General features: G+C 41.5%; 1 protein-coding gene across 7 annotated transcripts; it reads right to left on the bottom strand.

Annotated features, from left to right (window-relative positions):
• Positions 1-1,025: 1,025 nt before the first annotated feature.
• On the bottom strand, positions 1,026-21,021 carry mki67 (marker of proliferation Ki-67). 7 transcript variants are annotated; one of them, XM_042305351.1, is made up of 18 exons: positions 20,829-21,021; positions 20,234-20,339; positions 18,993-19,074; positions 17,368-17,483; positions 17,116-17,188; positions 16,174-16,972; positions 15,309-15,547; positions 14,485-15,214; positions 14,265-14,380; positions 13,929-14,106; positions 13,399-13,536; positions 12,250-12,728; positions 11,975-12,011; positions 11,403-11,508; positions 10,433-10,514; positions 10,206-10,321; positions 3,334-5,050; positions 1,026-2,976 (listed from the first exon to the last, which is right to left on the bottom strand). In XM_042305351.1, exons 2-18 carry the CDS (start codon positions 20,320-20,322, stop codon positions 1,294-1,296), a joined length of 6,780 nt encoding a protein of 2,259 aa, XP_042161285.1. In that variant the 5' UTR covers positions 20,323-20,339; positions 20,829-21,021; the 3' UTR covers positions 1,026-1,293. The 7 variants fall into 7 exon arrangements, with proteins under 7 accessions (XP_042161285.1, XP_042161284.1, XP_024242516.2 ...); XM_042305350.1 differs by having other exon boundaries at positions 1,026-3,120; positions 3,355-5,050; XM_024386748.2 differs by having other exon boundaries at positions 1,026-3,140; positions 3,375-5,050.
• Positions 21,022-21,642: the final 621 nt, after the last annotated feature.

Genomic DNA, 21,642 nt, shown 5'->3' with positions numbered 1-21,642 from the left:
CACTGCCTGTATACTTCGTATTTTGGCGAATTTAGTGCGACATCCGGGAACATTTGGTATACTAACTATATCCATACGATGACCAATAAGCATACTACATACTCAATTTCTGTCACATATAGTTAGTGCAGGTTAATACGAGTATTCTAACACAGCTTCGGTATTAGATGGTCAATGATCATAATTATTGTATGTTTATAATGCAGCTAGAATAAACATGGAACATTTCCTACACAGCTTGTTTGCACATACTAGAAATTATAAGAGGAATACAATATCTGGCAGGGTCAACATACTTGCCAGCTAAAAACTGCATCTCATCTTTTATTTCTAGATGCAGTCAGAAGTCGTCTAAACCACAATGCATTTTTCTGCACAGTATGTGAACTTTAGAACAATTCCTTCTTTATTTTAATTTTACTCCGAGACAACTGACAGACAATTACTTTATGACAAGGAGTGTCAAACTCTGCTGGTTTTTGCTTTCAATTAAGACCTAACTAGACAACTAGGTGAAGGGAGTTCCTAACTAATCTGTGACCTCAAATCATCAATCAAGTGAGGATAAAAAAACCTGCAGACACTCGGCCCATCGTGGAATGAGTTTGACACGTACTTTATGCAGATCCCAAATGTTTAAAGCTTACACGGCTTCTTTTTGACAGTAAAGATGACCACCTGTTTCATCAGAGGGTCTGGGGCAGAGATGGGGAGTTTTGCACCATTTGTTCTCTTCACAGGTTCTGGAAACCATTTCATACAAGAGCTGCCTCCTTGCTTTGTGTGTGTCAAACAAAGCATTGTTATTCTTTTAAACGGCGATGTCATTTTGGCCAAAACAACCACAATGGAAATACTTGAATCGTTTGTGAATGTATCCTCACTAATCTGAATGAATAATGTGTGGGGATAACCTCCATGCATGTGGTATTGTATGTGTTGGGAGTTTAATCAAAGACAAATATAAAAATGTACAGTACCAGAACCTACTCAATAATAACCTACTAAAGCATAATAAGAAATTCTGACAACTTAATTTTTTTATTTTTAATATGAATAATTTCACCCAAACTATTTTCAGTCTAAATACAAATTCTTTAAAAATGTAAAAAAATATTCAGAGAATGTAGCAAAACTAACCACAATTAAGACCAAAAATCAGAATAATATTGTAAAGCACTGGCCTTCAATTATACATCTGTAACTCCAGGCAAGTACAAAAAATAATAAGTTGAGCATTAGCATTTCTATAACAAAGGATTAAAAACAAACAAATCTATGACTGCCTAAGCTCTATTTTCTTGCTGCTCTCCCTCTGCGGGGCTTACACGGCTGCTCCGACTCAGTACCTTGCTCAATGTCCTGAGATACTGTTTTTCCTTTTGTCGCTTTACCTCTTCCTTTTGTAGCAGCCACAACTGTGGCATCGGGGATGGTCTCCCCCTCCGGGACAGCAGGAGTAGTGCTCGTGGCCTCAACGGGAGCTGCTGCAGTAGACTTTGCTGCTCGTCTCGTTTTCTTGACAGGCTCCTTTGGAACAGCTTTATCAGAGAGATCTGCCTCTTCAGTTGTCATAGATCTTGCTGCATTTCTTTCGTTTACTGGCTTTGAAATGGGGACCGTGGCTTCAGCAGCAGAGGTCTTTATGGTGCAATGGCGTGCCCTTTTTGAGGGTGTTGATTGTACGGTCTCCTCTTTGACCGTGACGTAAGATCTTGCTCTTCTTCCTCGCATTGTCTTCACAACCTGCTGTTCTTCACTCCGTTCAGGCTGTTCTTCAACCTTAGTAACAGGAACAGTATCATTCCGTCTGGATGTCTTCTGTTTAGGAAGAGGGGTGACCTTGTGTGTAACTTCCAAATCAGGTTTCCAATTCACAGATTTTGAGGTCTTTTTTGAGTCTTCGTCAATGGTTTCCATGCCTTCAATAGAATTTGCCTGGTCAGAGGTAGTTTCAGAAACAGCATTTCCCCTTTTAGGGGCTTTTCCTCTTCTAACCACAGCAGTCATAACCCCCGTGTCTGTTACCTCAGCCTCCAACGGAGTGCTCTCGGCTGCAATGGTGGTTTCATCTGCAGAGACTTTGGATTTAGCTGACCTTCTACCTCGCTTGACAGGCTCAGTTGGAACTTCCACAGTTGCTTCTGCAACAGTGGGCACCTTTGTGGAATCAGCTGCTCCTCTGCGTGCTCGCTTGGCAGGCACTTCATCCTTCACAACGGCTTTTGCCTTCCTTCTCCATCCCGGTTTGACAACCGGAGCTTCCAGCAGTTCTTCAGCATCAGCAACAGCCTCTTCACGCTCTGGTCTAGCATCAACCTCAGTTTGTGCAGGAAGGTGGACCTCCTGCACTACCATGTTCTCAACTTCCACCACTTCAGGAACCTTCTGCTGCTTTGCTCTTCTTCCTCCTCTTTTAGGGTTCTCTGTAGGGGGAGCAGATGTTTCCTCCGGAGTCTCTGTGGATACTGGCGGGACGACACACCCAGGGTCCTGTTTAGTCCTTCTTCCCACTCTTTTAGGTTTCTCAACCGAAGCCAAGGTAGTCTGCTCCTGGAGCTCAACAGTCAGAGACTCAATGGGGTGATCCTCAACAGGCTCAACTTGCTCTACAGAAGCCTGCTTAGTCTTCCTTCCCCCTCTTTTGGGTTTCTCAACTGGGGCCACTGTAGTCTGCTCCTGGGCTTCAACAGTCAGAGACTCAACAGGGTGATCCTCAACAGGCTCAACTTGCTCTACAGAAGCCTGCTTAGTCTTCCTTCCCCCTCTTTTGGGTTTCTCAACTGGGGCCACTGTAGTCTGCTCCTGGGCTTCAACAGTCAGAGACTCAACAGGGTGATCCTCAACAGGCTCAACTTGCTCTACAGAAGCCTGCTTAGTCTTTCTTCCCCCTCTTTTGGGTTTCTCAACTGGAGCCACAGTGGTCTGCTCCTGGGCTTCAACAGTCAGAGACTCAACAGGGTGATCCTCAACAGGCTCAACTTTCTCTACAGAAGCCTGCTTAGTCTTTCTTCCCCCTCTTTTGGGTTTCTCAACTGGAGCCACAGTGGTCTGCTCCTTGGCTTCAACAGTCAGAGACTCAACAGGGTGATCCTCAGACTCAACTTTCTCTACAGAAGCCTGCTTAGTCTTTCTTCCCCCTCTTTTGGGTTTCTCAACTGGAGCCACAGTGGCCTGCTCCTGGAGTTCAACAGTCAGAGACTCAACGGGGTGATCCTCAACTTGCTCTACAGAAGCCTGCTTAGTCTTCCTTCCCCCTCTTTTGGGTTTCTCAACTGGGGCCACAGTAGTCTGCTCCTGGAGTTCAACAGTCAGAGACTCAACAGGGTGATCCTCAACTTGCTCTACAGAAGCCTGCTTAGTCTTTCTTCCCCCTCTTTTGGGTTTCTCAACTGGAGCCACAGTGGTCTGCTCCTGGGCCTCAACTTCTTCAATGGGAGTTTCAACACTCACAGACTCCACTTGATCTACAGGCTCCTGCTTAGTCTTTCTTCCTCTTATGGGTTTTGCAAACAGGACTGAGGCCTCCACCTCTTCTGTAGGAATATCAACCGCCACAACATTTTCTTCCATTGTTTTGGCTTCTTCAGATTCCTGTTTACCCCGTTTTCCTCTTGCCTGTGGTTTCTCAACAGGAACACTAGCAGGCATCTCCTTGGCTTCCACAATCTTAATTGGAGGAATTTCAAGAACCCCCGCTTCAACTTCTTCTACTGAATCCTGTTTAGGCTTTCTTCCTCTCTCAGACCTAACGACTGGAGTCTGGGCCTCAAACGTCTCAGTGACAGGAACACTCACAGCTTCAGTGTTCTCCAACACGGTTTCAACTTGTTCTACAGAAGCCCGTTTGGCCTTTCTTCCTCTTCTGGGTTTCTCCACGGGGACATCAGAAGTTGGCTGCTGGTCCTCAATTGGAGGAATTTCAGCACTCTCACTTTCAACAGCGTTCTCCTGCACTGATTCAACTCTCTCTACAGAAGCCTGTTTGGCCTTTCTTCCTCTCTTGAGCTTTTCAGCAGGAACTGGGTCAACTGCCATTTTCTCCTGGACAGCCACAGAGTCCATAGTTTCTGCTGGTGCCTCAACGCTACTGGTCTCATTACGCCTTGCCGATCTCCCTCTAGCAGGTGGTAGCACAATCCCCTCAGTTTTCTTTACTCTACCTTTTACTGGAACAGAAGGCTCTTCACTGTCAAGATGTGCCATCTCCACTGCCTCAGCAGGTGCAGCAATGGGCTCAGCAAGAGGAGCAGGTTGTTCATCCTCCACTGCCTCAGCAGGTGCAGCAATAGGCTCAGCAAGAGGAGCAGGTTGTTCTTCCTCCACTGCCTCAGCAGGTGCAAAAGCTGGCTCTTCTACCTCCTGCACTGCCTCAGCAGGTGCAGAAACGGTCTCTACCTCCTGCACTGCCTCAGTAAGAGGAGCAGGTTGTTTTTCCTCCACTGCCTCAGCAGGTGCAGAAACTGGCTCTTCTACCTCCTGCACTGCCTCAGCAAGAAGAGCAGATTGCTCTTCCTTCACTGCCTCAGCAGGTGCAGAAACTGGCTCTTCTACCTCCTGCACTGCCTCAGCAAGAAGAGCAGGTTGCTCTTCCTTCACTGCCTCAGCAGGTGCAGAAACAGTCTCTACCTCCTGCACTGCCTCAGTAAGAGGAGCAGGTTGTTTTTCCTCCACTGCCTCAGCAGGTGCAGAAACTGGCTCTTCTACCTCCTGCACTGCCTCAGCAAGAGGAGCAGGTTGTTTCTCCTCCACTGCCTCAGCAGGTGCAGAAACTGGCTCTTCTACCTCCTGCACTGCCTCAGCAAGAGGAGCAGGTTGTTCTTCCTCCACTGCCTCAGCAAGAGCAGCAGCAAGCTCTTCCACTGCCTCGGTTGTCATGGCATCAGGAATCTCTTGGGCGTCACCAGAAATTTCTTCAACAGGTTGAGTGACATGCTTGGGGGTCTTCACAACACCTAAGCTTACTTTCTGAAGAGCCTTAGGCCCTCTTGGAGTGTTCTGTTTAGAAGATCTAGTTCTCTTTGGAGTGGGTGCTTGAGGGTATTCAAACCTGAAAAGGAAAATATCAAATTAAAATGTTAACAGTACACCATTAAACCTATGGATCCAAGTGTATGGTTTAACATGACAAATAATTGTTCAATTATGACATGCTGTCCATCACATTTTAAAATGGACTATAAGCAAACTAAACTAGAGCCTGACTGATTTTTAAATCGGTGGGCCGATATAATAAAAAACGGACGATAGCAGCCTTTTACGCATGTATTTGCATCAGCGTTTAATCCACCGAAAAGGGCCGAGATAAGGTGCAGAGAAAACATCTGAGGAAAAAGACTCTTTGCATTTCATTAGTCCTTTAGCAAAGGCCGCAAAATCTGATGTGTTATATTCAATCAGTAGGGAACAATCAGTTGTAGGCCTTCAGATATTTTTGTAGAAATTAAAATGAAATGTCATTTGTATTTCATCTTTACAATAATTGTAATCATTTTCTGATTCCATGCCTTCAGTTTGTGTTGTAAAGAGCAGGGTTAATACTGAATAGAGAAAATGATCAAAATCCAGATTCTCTTTGGTGGTCTCTGGGTAGAAAAATTGAGCTAGCTCAGCCAGCCATTGGCTAGGCCTTCAGAAGCTGGACAGAAGGCTTCTGGCATTCAACTGTATTAGAGCAGAATGAGTGATAGTGGAATGACCCAATCACATTGACAGGACTCGACAAGAGAAAATAATCAGTGTCACAAGCAGTAGTTTGCTCACACTAGTAACATTCACTAGCTTTTGTTGTAGTGTGACAAAATAGCTGCAGCAGCTGTTAACTTCAAGATGGATGTTTTTGCTAATTTGCTAACCTTTAAGATGTACTTTCATACTATGTTTACAATTGATTATCTGATGAGTGGCAGTTTTGTTGCAGCTCGCTTGCTGTTAGCCATCTCTGAAAACAATGACTGAAACACTGTTGCATGTAAAACTTTAGATCCCATGTCAGTGTGATAGACATGATCAAATATATTTGCAATGGAAGGTAATAGCTGTTTTTTTTTTTTTTGACATAAAATGGTTGTGCTGTTGTATTGGTATGATTTCATGGGGCCTACTGGAGTGAATGGGCTGCTTATTCTTTAGCATTATTTGATGCTGTGTTTAACGGCTGTCGCCTGTATCAGCCGTGCCTGACCAGAATTGGCTCTCCATCAGTGCCATGGAGTGCACAGTTATTACGGTCCCTGTCCTTTCAGCACAGTGAGCCCGTCACCTTTGATGTGACACTTGTCGCCATTGTTGATAGTGGTGTTGGCTACGTGTCCATGCCGGTTCCGTCTGGGTGGCAGCCCGAACCGCAGCCAGACCTGTTTAATTAATAATGTCAAAAAGTATTGATTAAAGATGTCGAGCGCATTAGGTGATGCTTCGTTCAGTTATTTTCTAGATTTGTTTGATACGCATTGGAAGATTTGATGCCTCTTAATGCCTAGTTTCTAAAGTCAGTTGGCCACTGCATTCATTTATGTACATAAACCATGGATTGCCGATGTTATGTATTGGCCAGAAAAAAAATTGTAATGGTCTTTTTGTAGGCACTAACTCAGTCATGTTCCGTTGGACAAAGCAGATGGGGAAAATGGCGTTAATATACCTTTTGTTGTATGAGATAATCATCAGCTAACGTCACTGTGAATGTATGTAATAAAGCACATAAGGACCATAAAGGCTTCATAAAAAGGTCATGTTAACTGACTGCCATTATCTCATAGAAAAAATGTATAAGACCACCTAAGCCAGTGATGGAAAATAGAGTTTGTTTATTCTAAAACCCTATATACACTTTCCCAATAGCGATGGCTGAACAAACCAGAAGCTCTATTGAGGCTTTCAAGTCAACGGTCGGCCATATTGGCACTCCCCAGTAGGAGCAGTTCTCCATAGGAATTCATGAAATTCTACAGTATTTCAAACATTTCAACGAAATGAGTAAAAAAAATATATATATTTTTTTGTAATGGGGACAGTAACATTAGTCATGTCTAAAATATTTACCATGCCTTCAGAAAGTTGACACACCCCTCGACTTATTCCACATTTTGTTGTGTCACAGCATGAATTTAAAAATAGATTTCCCCCTCCCTCTGGCCTACACACAATATCCCATGTCAAAGTGGAATTGTGTTTAGAATTTTTTTTGCAAATTCATTAAAAATGAAAATCAATAAATAGTCAACGACTTTGATATGGCAAAGGTTCAGGAGTAAAAGTCACGATAAATTGCATGTACTGTGTACAATAATATTGTCAAACATTTTTTAATGACTACCCCATCTCAGCACCCCACACATACAGATAATTGTAAGGTCCCTCAGTCAAGCAGGGAATTTCAAACAGATTCAACCACAAAGATGGGGAGGGGGGGGGTTTCCAATGCCACAAGGGGCACCTATTGGTAGAGAGGAATTTCTTTTTTTTTCTTTTTATAAAGCACGCAGTCACTACAAAGACATTCTTCCTAACTCCCTTGCCAGGGATTTCACCAGGAGGCCAATAGTGACTTTAAAACAACAGCTGTGAAGGGAGACAACTGAAGACGGATCAACACCAGTTACTCCAGAATACTAACCTAATTGAAATAGTGAAAAGGAAGCATGTAGATAATAAAGAATATGAATCCTGTTTGCAACAAGACACTAAAGGAATACTGCAAAAAATGTGGCCGAGCAATAAACCTTTTGCCCTGAACAAAGTGTTATTGCATTTGCCCCAAACATACAACACGCTCCATATGTTCAAGCATTGTGGTGGCTGCATCATGTTATGGGTATGCTTGTAATCATTAAGGATGTGAGTTTCAGGATAAAAAAGAAACAGAACTAAGCACAGGCAAAATCCTAGAGGAAAACCTGGTTCAGTCTGCTTTCTACCAGACACTGGGAGATGAATTCATCTTTCAGCAGGATCATAACCTAAAACAAAACCGAAGCTACACCAGAGTTGCTAACCAAGAAGATGTTGAATGTTCCTGAGTGGCAGAGTCATGGTTTTGACTTAAATCTGCTTGAAAATTTATGTCAAGACCTGAAAATGGTTGTCTAGCAATTATCAACAACCAATTTGACAGAGCTTGAGGAATTTAAAAGAATGGGGAAATGTTGGCAAATCCAGGTGGAAAGCTCTTCGAGACTTACCCAGAAAGACTCACTGGTGTAATCGCTGCCAAAAGTTGATTCAACATGTATTGAGGGGTTGAATACATTTCTAATCAAGATTTGTTAACAATAATGAAAAATAAAACCAATCTTAGAATGTTTGTACGGTGTAGATTGTTGACTGAAAATGACAATTAAATCACATTTAATCCCACTTTGTAACAACAAAATGTGGAAAAAGTCAAGGAGTGTGAATACTTTCTGAAGGCACTGTATATTTATTCTTAGTTGTGTTTAACTCACAATTTAAAAGTATGCATTAAAAGGTGTCTAATAGAATAAATGTGGCAAACAAGACACATTAATAAATGCATTTCTATAGCTTCTAAAAATATATATTTTTTTGTGGTGGAGAGTACCCTAACTAAACCATAAACCTTACCATTTTACATTTCAACTTCAATGGGGTAAGCAAGGACCGTTCACTGAGGCAACGCTTGGGGCGAAAGGCTGCAATATGCCAGCAGCCAATTTTGCGAGTTATGTTTTTCATTTTAAGTGACAACTACCAGAATTCAGTGACCACAGCTCTTCAATTGATGACAACATAGCTACCGTAAATACCAATACATTGAAAATGTGTCCCGTCTCATTTTCCAGCAGGCTAGCACGAGGCAGCCATCTTCAGAGGCACATTTTTGCTGCAATCAGTACAGTTTATCCTCATTTCACTAGAGTAACAGTTTTTCCATAAACATATCTTGTCATTCTGGTGCTCATAAATTTTGTTGCTTACATTTAATGTTCTTTAATCAAATTTAGGAAATAAGCTTCAAGTATTTTTGCAGGGCTGTTTTAAGCACAATCCATACAGAAAATGTATTTTTCTTTTTCTTTCCAGCTATAGTAATACATTTTTTGGCAGATATCGTTAACTTCGACGCTACCTATCCCTGTAGCGGGATAAAGTTCGTCGGCAACCGCTGAATAGCACAGTCAAATAATATTACTAACAAATATTCATATAATCACAAGTGCAATATTTTGAAACACAGCTTAGCCTTTTGTTAATCACCCTGTCGTCTCAGATTTTGAAATTATGCTTTACAGCAAAAGCAATCCAAGCGTTTGTGTAAGTTTATCAATAGCCTAGCATAGCATTATATACACTTAGCATCAGCTTGGTCAGAAAAGCAATCAAATTAACCGTTTACCTTTGATCTTCGGATGTTTTCACTCACGAGACTTCCAGTTACACAGCAAATGTTCCTTTTGTTCCATAAAGATTATTTTTATACCCAAAATACTGACGTTTGTTTGTCACGTTATGTTCAGAAATCCACAGGAAAGAGGTCATGACAACGCAGACGGAAATTCCAAAGTGTCCACAGAAACATGCCAAATGTTTTTTATAATCATTCCTCAGGTAGTTTAAAATATATATTCGATAATATATCAACCGAGTGTGTAGCTTTTTCCATAACAGCGGGAGGAACCATGGCGGCTTTACTCAATTGCGCACAAACTCACTCTGAGAGCGCCCACCTCTCCACTTACGCAATGTGATCCGTCACGCTCATTTTTCAAAATAAAAGCCTGAAACTATGTCTAAAGACTGTTGACACCTTAGGGAAGCCACAGACAAAGGAATCTGGTTAATATCCCTTTAAATGGAGCAAGGGGAGGCTATGGAACATTTTCAAAATAGACGCCACTTCCTGGTTTGATTTTTCTCAGGGTTTCGCCTGCAATATCAGTTCTGTTATACTCAGACAATATATTTTGACAGTTAATATTTTGACTGGAAACGTTAAGAGTGTTTTCTATCATAAATCGGTCAATTATATGCATATTCTAGCATCTGGTCCTGAGAAATAGGCCGTTTACTTTGGGAACGTTATTTTTCCAAACATAAAAATAGTGCCCCCTAGCTTCAGGAGGTTAACAGGGAATATTTACATTAAAATCAGATCAAAAATCCCATATCGGTCAGGCTCTAGACTAAACACATTTAATAAATTCTTATTTGCTGACTTATAAAGCGACATAAGATGTACAAACCTGAAAGAACGGTCAATAATTGTGATTAGATCCCCATGTTTTAAATGTTCAGACTGCTGCAAAACCTCTCCATTGACACGGGTCGGGTTCGTTGAACTCAAATTAGTTAAAATAACCTGCAAGAGAAGGGGGGGGAAAGTATCTTACAATACTTGCTCTACAGACACTAAAATTAAAGTAACTGACTTATTGAAGGCAGCAATTATACTGGCTGACTCTGCAATTACCTCGTTATTTTCATTCAACTCAATCCTGCAATGCTCCTTGGATACTTCGGGAAGTTTAACGCAAATGTCGCAGTCAGGTTTCCTAAGAGACAATGAGACCATAATAAATATTCTGTAGAAAGGTTGTCAACATTTCCTGATTTCATTGTATACCCATCATCAGCTCTGCAAATATATGATTGTCACATTTTTAAACTTAAAAAAAAACTGTTTAAGGCATTTAAGTTGTATTTCATGGTTTATCTTTATCCCCATAAGCTGTTACTCCAGCAACAGCTACAATTGCTGGGGTTCACACAGCACACATATGGAAACAAAAGTTCAGTTGAGTAAATGCTAAATGTGTGGCAATTTATAAACAAGAGCAGGCCAAATCCAATCCATAATTAATTTTCAGTGGATAAGGCTGAATGGATCTCTAGGGTCTGTGGTGACGTCTTTTGAAACGTTTCGAAAAGCTGTAATAGTGAACAAAGCTCAACAACCGAAGACTGCAGTAGAAAGGCCGCCTCGTCACAAATTTAAAAGTGACCAAGTAGGGATTGGCAAAAACATTAAGAAATCTAAGATGTGTCAAATAAATTATATCCTGCTCTAGTCTCAAGCTATGCATTTGGTTTGCTAACTTGCTAAATGTCAAGATTAAGCAAATGTCTCTGCTGTAGTCAAGAAGCTTGATTGGCTAGCAAGTAAACAAGCCAAATGCATAGCTGGAGCCCTGGGCTGGATATAATTTGACACATTTCAGATGACATTTTTTCTTCCTCCCGGTATTGTAAATCAACCTGTTGGTATTTCAAAATATAATGTACACCGGGGTTTCGCCCAAGCCCAGCACCAAGTAAAAACCACGTTCCATACATGCAGCAAAAGTAGACTCATACAATGCTATGAATATATAACATTTAGATAATGGCACTCACTGCTATGGCATTTCACATGTTGACAGATTTGAACAGCTTAAGCTCACCTTCCAAATAAGCATGATGCAGTCAGAGGAAACACAGTCCCATCTCCACCACTCCTTTTGATTACAACTATTTTCCCGAACAGGGGCATTTTGAATTCAACGTTACCTAAATAAAAAATAAAATGTTAGGACATTGAGCAATCATGTGAAATGTGTGACTCAATGATTCTAGCTACTGGCACGAGCTAGCTAGTTGTTACGATTCGTAAAAAGAACAGCAACCAATAACCTGTGTGCAAACTGGTTAGTACTGCCTAGCAAGATTAAGTTGAGTGATTGCAATGCCTCTTGATAGTAGTAAACTACTCGTAGGTTACATGAGTTAAGAATTGAATCGCCAACCAATATGCATTGCTGCATTGAACACACATGCCACTGTGCTTACCAACCTAGCCAGCCAAGTAACCACGCTCTTCCGTGTAAACTAACTACCGGTAGCAGAATAAGCAGAGCGTCAAACACCAATGTAGAATTGCTATTCAAACATTGATGTGGACTGACGGGCGAAGCTAACTTGTCACTCTGTGCATTGTGAATGCTCATGTTAGCTATCTAGCAAGCAGATATGTTACCTGAGAGGCATTTAGGAGAAATGGCGTTGCCGTGAATCTGAAAATGAAACAAAGACCCTTTTAATTAAAAAGCTGATACAGTTGAAATATTCAGAACCTATTATAGTAGTCATGGGATAAGATGAAATAAACCATTCAACAGCTAATAAACATAACAGGCAAATAAGTTATGCTAAAGACCTTTTGGTATGTAAACTTACCATTATACCAAACATCTGTTATAAAAAGAGAACAATGGAGCTGAAACTACACAGAAATAGCCGTGTTGCCTTTACCTCTTTTGTCTCGCTGTGGATGTAGTCATCTTGGACTTTACCAGACATCTCTTCAACAGGTTCAGCGATTTGTTTGGGGGTGGTCAGGAGTTCCTTTACACCAACTAGGCTTACTTCCTGAGAAGCTTTAGGCCCTCTTGGAGTTGTCATCAGTTTTCCTCTGAGGTCTTCAATGGGTTGCACCTTCTGTCTTGGGGTCTTCATGATCCTCTTCACTCCAGTGAGACACTCGGGTTGTTCGGGTTTCTTCTGCTTGGGAGTCAAAATAGATTTTTTTGATTCTGACCGCTGTTCTTCCTTCGATTCCTCTGAAGACATCTCTAAGGCAAGAATCTCATTTTGTGTAGTACGGGAGTCATCAGCTTCCTCCGTGATGAAACTGGATTCTTGACCATCCCGAAGGAGTCTAGTGACTGCATCGCTGTTGTACGCGCCCCGTTTAGCAGTAGAAACAACAAGTGGAGACACCACCATTTCACCTGTGAAGATAGGATATGTTTAGTGTCAACCGATTTCAGCATGATATAGCTAACTGCCAAAATAACAGAAACACATGAGTAAATAATGGATACAAAGTATATTGAAAGCAGGTGCTTCCACACAGGTGTGGTTCCTGAGTTAATTAAGCAATTAACATCATGTAGGGCAGGGCAACTTCAGACCTCGAGGGCCTGATTGATGTCATACTTTCTCCATCCCTAGCAAACAGCCGATTAATCAAATTGCATTCTAAACTGAAGATCATGATTAAGTGATTGGAGTCAGGCGTGTTAGCTGGGGCAAAACTGATACCAATCAGGCCCCCTAGGACTGGAATTACCAACCCTTGTATAAAAATGCTGGGCAGGCCATTATTTCAGCTACACCTCCATAGGATGACAATGCTCCCCATCCACAGCGCACAAGTGGTCAATGAATAGTTTGATGAGCATAAAAACAACGTATGAAACATATTAAAAATGTACAATTCAGAAAAAGTCCCCCACACCAGATTCTTCATCATTCATACTCATCTTGACATGATCATAGGGAGAATCTCAATTGCATACTCCTTGTGTCCTCTCGCCTCTTCTCAAAACCCATTGGAGAAGGCCAGAGGGGAGGGACAAGGAGTATGCAATTGAGCCCACCCCCCCCAAAATCACTTACCAGTCTCCTCTGGGGTATTCATCACTGATGATTCAATCATAGATGTAGACTGGGCTCTCAGGGGGGTCTTGAGGGCACTCTGCACATTGACCACAGACTTCCTCTGCCTAGCGGGGGTCTTGAAAATGTCTGCAATGCCTGAAACCACAAACAAAACCAGGTTGCTTTACTTGAGAACAATATGACAATGTATGTAACAAGTCCTTTATATACAATGGATGAGTTCATAAATTCACCCTGGCAATCTACGCCGAATTCTGAGCACCCTGGTTTGAGTTCCAGAGCGCAAAATAATTTTTTAAATTTATGACAGCTTTCTTAGCACATGTTTATGTATACCTATTAAAATTGTTGCCAGTAACAGAGTAAGTCACTAACCATCTTCATAACAAACACTCATCGGCTCTACTCTCTACGGCAAGTAAAAAGTTCAGAGTGAGGCACTCTCTTACAATACAGTATATTTACCAACACCCCACATGAAAAACATATGCACATAGAACAGTGGGATTAGGAAATAGACCAATTACCTGACAAATCCTCATCCATTTTCATGTTCTTTTTTAGCACAGCAATGTTGTGGACAAGCTTTGGGGCAGCCCCACTTGGCTGAATGGCTTTCAGCCTGTGAGCTTTGCCCACAACAATGGTCACAGGTGAATCGGCATGACCAGTGCTGACATGTCCTATGAGTTTCCTCACAGGTGTCTGTAACAGAACGAACATCAACAAGTTAGGTAATGTAGCCATAGAAAAACAAAATCAAGACTACCATTGAAGTCAATTTAACAACAAGCTTCAATTTGCTACACTAGACAAATTTCATAAAGTGCAGTCATGGAGGGCAAAATACTATCGAAACATACCTTCGGTTTTGGTACAACAGTCTTCGTCTTAGTCACTCGGGTGGTTTTCTTGGTTGGGATAACAGCTTGGGTCTTGGTCTGGCCAAACTTCACAATGTCAGCCCAGGAATTCACAACTTGAAACAAAGGAAATTAAACACTTAGATTGGAATCAAAATACAAAATCAACAAAAAAAAGTTATTGAATCCCAAATAGGAAATAAAGTAAATGGATGCATACCTTTCATAGATGCCCGAGAAACACCACTTCTTCTACGGATGACTTGAAGGGAATTTTTCATTGCGCTTTTCTGTGTCGTCTTCGAGGTAGACGACATTGTCGTTCGCCTCAAGGGAACACGAGGCGTTACAGTGACAGACGGCTGTAGGACAGAGTCCTGGTCTGCGGTGGGTGATGGGGTGCTGACGAGGGACACTGAGAACCGGCCTTGCATGGTGGGTGTCGTGTTGGCTGATGGCAAACTGGCAGGGGTCTTAGGAGTTTTCCCAGCCTTGGGTGTTTGAGATTCATCTTTTAATGTAGACTTTCTTCGAGCAGGAGATGGAGTCTTGACAGCGGTTTTCAGGGTCTTCTCTTTACCTGGAGATGGCGTTTTAGCTTTTGGTGACTTCTTAGCAGACGAGGGAGTCTTGGCAGACGCCCTCGGCGACTTCTTGACAGGCGAGGGAGTCTTGGCAGATGCCTTCGGCGACTTCTTGACAGGCGAGGGAGTCTTGGCAGATGCCTTCGGCGACTTCTTGGCAGGCGAGGGAGTCTTGGCAGATGCCTTCGGCGACTTCTTGACAGGCGAGGGAGTCTTGGCAGATGCCTTCGGCGACTTCTTGACAGGCGAGGGAGTCTTGGCAGATGCCTTCGGCGACTTCTTGGCAGGCGAGGGAGTCTTGGGAGATGCCTTCTTTCCTGGACTTCCTTTCACGCTAAGAGTCTCTGGGGCAGATTGTTCATGCTCCTATAAAATGCAAAAATAATTTAAGTGAGAATCAGCAATATATGTGAAATGAGCAAAGTCAGCACACAAACCAACAGTATATTATTGAACTTGCCTTTATCAGACCAATTGCAGACGCTCTCCTGAGGAGTGACTGTTTTATTTTGGGGGCACACAAGCTTCGCCGTCCAGGAGTGGCACCTTTGCATAGTGGGGAGTCAGGAGGAAGACGTTTATCGAACAGTTCCGGCTCCAAATGACCTCCAAATGAAACCCTTTTCCTCTTGCACAGAGGTGTTGGAAATTCAGTTTCAAGGTCTCCACTCTTCCGTTTCTTAGCAGACGACTGTTTAACTGAGTAGATGGAAATGAGAAATATTTTATTATAGTGGTAAAACACATGCAATCACAAGACATGACACCTTAGGTTAAACCAGGGGAGAACTGCCCACTCTCATTGAAACCAGAGGTTCATGGCTGTTTGCAGTACAACAGGCATTGTTAGCAGAAAACAGGACCACTATTATAGGGAATGGAAACATTTTTTAGAAGAATCATGGGACCAATAGACCAGAGATCCTTGAAAAGGTTATTTTAAATTGCACACAGAAGTAGTTAAGGATAATTTAGTTGCTAACGGCGGCCTGCAGTACTCTGGTCGGCCTTGAACTTTGAGTCAGTGATTGAGAGAGGGCAGCTAGGGTGTAAAGTCACTTCCCGGAGTAGCTCAAACTGTGCATGTCTCCATGATAGCGCATTGAAGTCTGTGTTAAGATGGCTATCGAGTCTCCACATAGGAATGAATGGTGTCACGTGATCAATGGCTTTGTTTATACATATATACAGACATTGGGTTAAACATTGGAATAATACAGAATGTGAATCAAATAATTGACATTGCTTAAGTTTCAAAGTAGGTTAATATGTATACGTGAAAAATGTGACCACTATTGGGAAATAACTGGGCCTTGTTTCCTCACCATTGATGGGTGTGGTCACCTCCAGCTCACAAAGCACATCCTGGGCTTGAAGCTTTTCCCCAGCAGGCCTTGGAGAGCGGGAGTGCTTGATCTTAGGAGTACTTGCCGTGGAATTCTCAGTTAGTACGATCTGGTCTTGGTTTGAGACGAAAGCATCAGCAGGTGGTTCTACCCCAGTTATCAAAGATTTGATAGGAGTGGCTTCCCTGCTCCTCCTCCGAGTGGGGGTCGTAAGGATTTCTGCAGTCGGACACTCAGAAACCTGCTCAGCCACTTCACTAGCAGTGAACTTCTCGGGGGTTGCCAGGTGACTTTTCCTCTGAGAAACAGGGGCGGATTTTTCTTCAACAGTGGTGGGTGTTATGGACTTTGAAGAACGCCTTTTACCTTTGGGAGTTTCAAGAATAGATGGAGGCAGTTGGATGAAATCGTCGACTGGCACATTCCCCTCAACAACCCGACCTTTGAGGGACTTTCGCTTCTTCTGAGCTGATTTTGGAGTCACTCCAGTGACAGGTGACACATTTTCAGTCTCCGCCTTCTTGGGTGTGGAAATGACAGACGCCCCATCCACTTTCCTGGTTGAGATAGGGTTCTGTGGGCAAAGCCTCGAAGCAGGTGTTCCAAGTGCTTTCTTTGGAGTCTTGGAATCCAGATCTTGTTTGAACATTTGGTACAGCTCACAGAAAGGGGAGCTTGGCTTGTTCTGTTCAAGACTTCCATCCTCCTTGGGTTTGACATCAGCAGTTTTGGTTCCATCTTTAGCGCTGGTATCCCTTGCTTGGGTTTCATGTAAAACCTGTGACAAAGACAGCTTGAGCAGACTTTCTAGGCAATTCATGAGGTAGATTTCCTCAATGGTGCATATAATGAATAGTAAGTCATGCTTTATTATCAAATATGCCTCAGGCTTTTACTTTTAGTGTGCAACATGCATAATACCTGAGGAGTTTCACTTTTGCTAGCAGTAGAATATCGATTTTTCTTTGGAGTGGGTGCTGGAGGGTATTCAAACCTGAAGAAAAATAATTACAAAGACCCATTATCATATTGTCTATCCATGTGCATGTTCAAAATGCCAAACACATGTCCAATTATGACATGCTGTCCATCAAATTGGAGGAAGACAGTAAGCAGACTAAACACATAATTCTTATTCTCTGACTGTTATAAACCGACAGAAGATGCACAAACCTGAAAGAACGGTCAATAATTGTGATTAGATCTCCATGTTTCAAACGTTCAGACTGCTGAAAAACCTCCCCATTGACACGGGTCGGGTTCGTTGAACTCAAATTAGTTAAAATAACCTGTAAGAGAAAACGGTCTTTCAATACTTGCTCTACAGACATTAAAATAAAGCTGACTTATTCAAGACAGCAATTAGTGCATTCGGAAAGCATTCAGACTCCTTGACTTTTCACATTTTGTTACATTACAGCCATATTCTAAAATGGATTACATTGGGGGGGGGACAATCTACACACAATAACCCATAATGACAAAGCAAAACAGGTTAAGACTTTATTTTTTTATGTATGAAATAAAAATGTAAAACTGAAATATCACATTTACATAAGTATTCAGACCCTATACGCAGTGCTTTGTTGAAGCACCTTTGCCAGTGATTACAGCCTCGAGTCTTCTTGGATACGACGCTACAAGCTCGGCACACCTGTATTTGGAGAGTTTCTCCTATTCTTCTCTGCAGATCCTCTCAAGCTCTGTCAGGTTGGATGTGAGCATCGCTGCATAGCTATTATCAGGTCTCTCCAGAGATGGTCGAGCAGGTTCATGTCCGGGCCACCCACTGTGTTGTCTTGGCTGTGTGCTTAGGGACATTGTCCTGTTGGAAGGTGACCCTCCACCCCCATTCCAAGGTCCTGAACGCTCTGGAGCAGGTGTTCATCAAGGATCTCTGTTCATCTTTCGCTCAATCCTGACTTGTCTCCCAGGCACGCTGCCACCACCATAGGGATGGTATCAGGTTTCCTCCAGATGTTACACTTGGCATTCAGACTAAAGAGTTCAATCATGGCTTCATTAGGCCAGAGAATCTTGTTTCAAGGTCAGAGTCCTTTAGGTTCCTTTTGGCAAACTCCAAGCAGGCTGTCCTGTGCCTTTTACTGTGGAGTGCTGCAGAGATGGTTGTCTTTCTGGAAGGTTATCATTATCTCCACAGAGGAACTCTGGAGCTCTTTCAGACTAAGCATTGGGTTCTTGGTCACCACCCTGACCAAGACCCTCCTCCCCTGATTGTTCAGTTTGGCCAGTTCTAGGAAGAGTCTAGGCTGTTACAAACTTCTTCCATTTAAGAATGATTGAGGCCACTATTATTGGGGACCTTCAACGCTGCAGAAATGTTTTGGTACCCTTCCCCAGATCTGTGCCTCGACACAATCAGGTCTCGGACCACTACGAACAATTCCTTCAACCCCATGGCTTGGTTTTTGCTCTGTCAACCGTGGGACCGTATATAGACAGGTGTGTGCCTTTCAAAATCATATCCAAACAATTGAATTTACAACAGGTGGACCCAAAAAACATCTCAAGGATGAGCACTGGAAACAGGATGCACCTGATGAGCTCAATTTCAAAAGGGTCTGAATAGTTATGTAAATAAGGTATCAGTTTAATACATTGGCAAAAAACATATCTAAAAACCTGTTTTTGCCATGTCGTTATAGGGTATTGTGTAGATCTGATTTATTTTATATTTGATCCAATTTAGAACAAGGCTGTAACGTTACAAAATGTGGAAAAAGTAGAGCAAACTGAATACTTCCCGAATGCAATGTATATTGACTGACTATAGTTACCTCTTTATTTTCATTCAACTCAATCCTGCAATGCTCCTTGGAGACATGAGGAAGTTGAATGCGAATGTCGCAGTCAGGTTTCCTAAGAGACAAAAACACCATTATATTATGTAAAAAGGTTGTCTACATTTTGATTTCATTGCATACATAAAGATTTGGTTCTGTCAATACAACATTTGTGTTTATGGCATGTCAATTATATTTCATAACCCCATTAGTAGGGTGTCCAATCAAAAAATTCATTTTTTGACCAATGGGAAAAAGGGCCCAAACCACATCTATCATAATTAGTTATTTTCTACCCTTGTAGGATGGCCAAAATTAGGATTACTAAATAAATGGAAGCCCGAGAAAGGGTAAAAGTTTTTTTTTTTTAAGTGGCATTGCACCTGACAGGCTCACTTTTGCCTCGAATCTGGAGGACATGAAACTATTTAGAGCCAAGATGGATGTCGATTTTGATGTAGTATTTTAATCTTTAATATGCTTCTCAGATAAATAAATAAAATATATATTTCAAAATGTAAAAAAAATATATATTTCAAAAAACAATCTTTGAACGACACATTTAATTCAGCTCATGTCATGCAACTTTGAAGACGACCACAAAATCCTCTAAAGTTATGAGAAATCTGCACAACTATGTCAGAGCTAGGTGCTTATTATCGGATGTATTAGGTTACCAAATCTTATTGGATATCATGTTAATGATATGTTAGAGAAAGATCCCACTGAAAGATTTAGAACATGAATAATCATTTATTGGTCAAATGTATTTTATAACATAAGGAAGTACAATTGTCACCCATGGGTGGACACCCTACCATAAACTGTCACTCCAGCAAAACTTATTGGGGTTAACAGCAGCACATACAGGAACAGTCCAGTTGAGTAAATGTTAAACGTGTGGCAATTTATCAACATGGGTGTGCTAAACCCAATCCAGTTGACTTTCAGTGGATAAAGTTGAATGGGCCTCTAGGATCTGTGGTGACATGTCTTTTGAAACGCTGTAATACTGATCAACGACAGCAGAAGAAAGCCCGCCTCTTTACAAATTTAAAATGGCTAGACTGCAACATTGAACCACTGAGTAAAAATACGTTTCATACATGCAGTAAAAGTTGACTTTCATACATTGAACAGTACCAATAAAAAAAACGAAAACATACTTAAGTTAATGACTCTCACTTCCATGGCATTACACGTATTGTTGACAGAATTTGAATGCTTTTTCTCACCTTCCAAATAAGCATGATGCAGTCAGAGGAAACTCAGTCCCATCTCCGCCACTCCTTTTGATTACAACAATTTTCCCGTGCAGGGACATTTTGAATTCAACTTTACCTAAAATACAAAGAAACAAACGTTAAGATAATGAGCGATCGTGTAAAATATGACTGATTCTAGTTAGCCACATTGTTCTGATTTGTTGCAGCATCGCAACAATGTATTGATCAATAATCTGTGCCAACTGGTTACAACTGCCAAGTAAGGATACGTTTGAGGATTGTAAACGCTAGCGTCAGTCTTTGTAAATTAGTTACATTTGAGTTTAAAATTGAATCGCCAACCAACATGTATTCCAACACGCATGGCACTGTGCTAACCTAGCTAGCCAACTACCCACGCGCTTCAGTGTTACCAAATTATTCATAATAAACACATTTAGCAAACTACCAACCCTTCCCCAGAATGGCTATTTCAACACCGTTGTGAACGGGCAGTCGAAGCCAAATGTTGTTGCCACTTTGAAACGTTCTACGCGATCTAACTTTTGGCAGGCGTTAGCTAGCTACATTTGCAAGCAATTATAAATTATTTTGTTAACGTTACCTGAGGCAGTTCAAATATTCTTCAAAACAGCTGGTCGTCCATAAACTACAGGATAATATTTTACCCTTTATTAAACTATAACAATGATTGATAAAATCATCAACCTTGTTTTAAAAGACTCGCCTTACCTTCCTAAAACTGTTTCTCGTTATCTTGCCCTACCTATCTTTCGCTGATGTGGAGGGTTCCTTACTGCGCTTGGCAAAACGGTTAGCGTACTTCAGTGTACATGAAATCCCTCCGCACAATTCAATCTTATTAAAATATATAGTTGTGCTGTGGACTTGGTAGGTCATAAAATATATTGGATATTATATTTTGTAAAACATATACCCCGTTTTACAGATTTCAGTGTGTCAAATGTGCTTTAAAATATGAAGAACTATTTTGTTTACAAGCCCGGCGGAGGACTTCTTCGCCTTCTAACAGATAGCCATTTGAAAACGTTTGAAATTACGCGCCAAGTGTGTCCATTGGCTGAAATCCTGTTAAAGGTACACGCACAGTAGTAGGAGGCAGAGCGGATTTGTTGAGGGTGAAATAACGTTGTAAGAAATTATATAGTGATATAATTAAACAATTATATCAAACTATTAATTGTTTGTCAGCAGTGTATGTTAAAAGTAAAATCCCAGAAACAAAAAGGTACAAATATTAGTTCAGTCTTTTCGTTCCTTGAAACTGAATGGTCAATGTGAACTAATCAAAATATCAAACAAATATATTTGTGAGTATGGTAATGTTAACTTCCCTGAAGAAATACAATAATACGATTATTGTGGAGTCAGATTAATATAATAGTTCGATTAAAAAA

This window comes from Oncorhynchus tshawytscha, linkage group LG24 (assembly GCF_018296145.1).
Source record: "Oncorhynchus tshawytscha isolate Ot180627B linkage group LG24, Otsh_v2.0, whole genome shotgun sequence".
Taxonomy (NCBI): domain Eukaryota; kingdom Metazoa; phylum Chordata; class Actinopteri; order Salmoniformes; family Salmonidae; genus Oncorhynchus; species Oncorhynchus tshawytscha.
Note: the sequence above shows the minus strand (reverse complement) of the source record. Positions and strands in the feature narration are given on the sequence as shown.

What these genes read in the sequence shown, in the direction of transcription:
- mki67 (XM_024386745.2), bottom strand. Translation starts at nt 20,322, where the DNA reads ATGTCCCTGCACGGGAAAATTGTTGTAATCAAAAGGAGTGGCGGAGAT. An exon ending in GCATCATGCTTATTTGGAAG is followed by an intron (nt 19,075 to 20,233) that starts GTGAGAAAAAGC and finishes TTTGTCTCTTAG; the next exon opens with GAAACCTGACTGCGACATTC. An exon ending in GAATACCCCAGAGGAGACTG is followed by an intron (nt 12,729 to 13,398) that starts GTAAGTGATTTT and finishes CTATCTTCACAG; the next exon opens with GTGAAATGGTGGTGTCTCCA.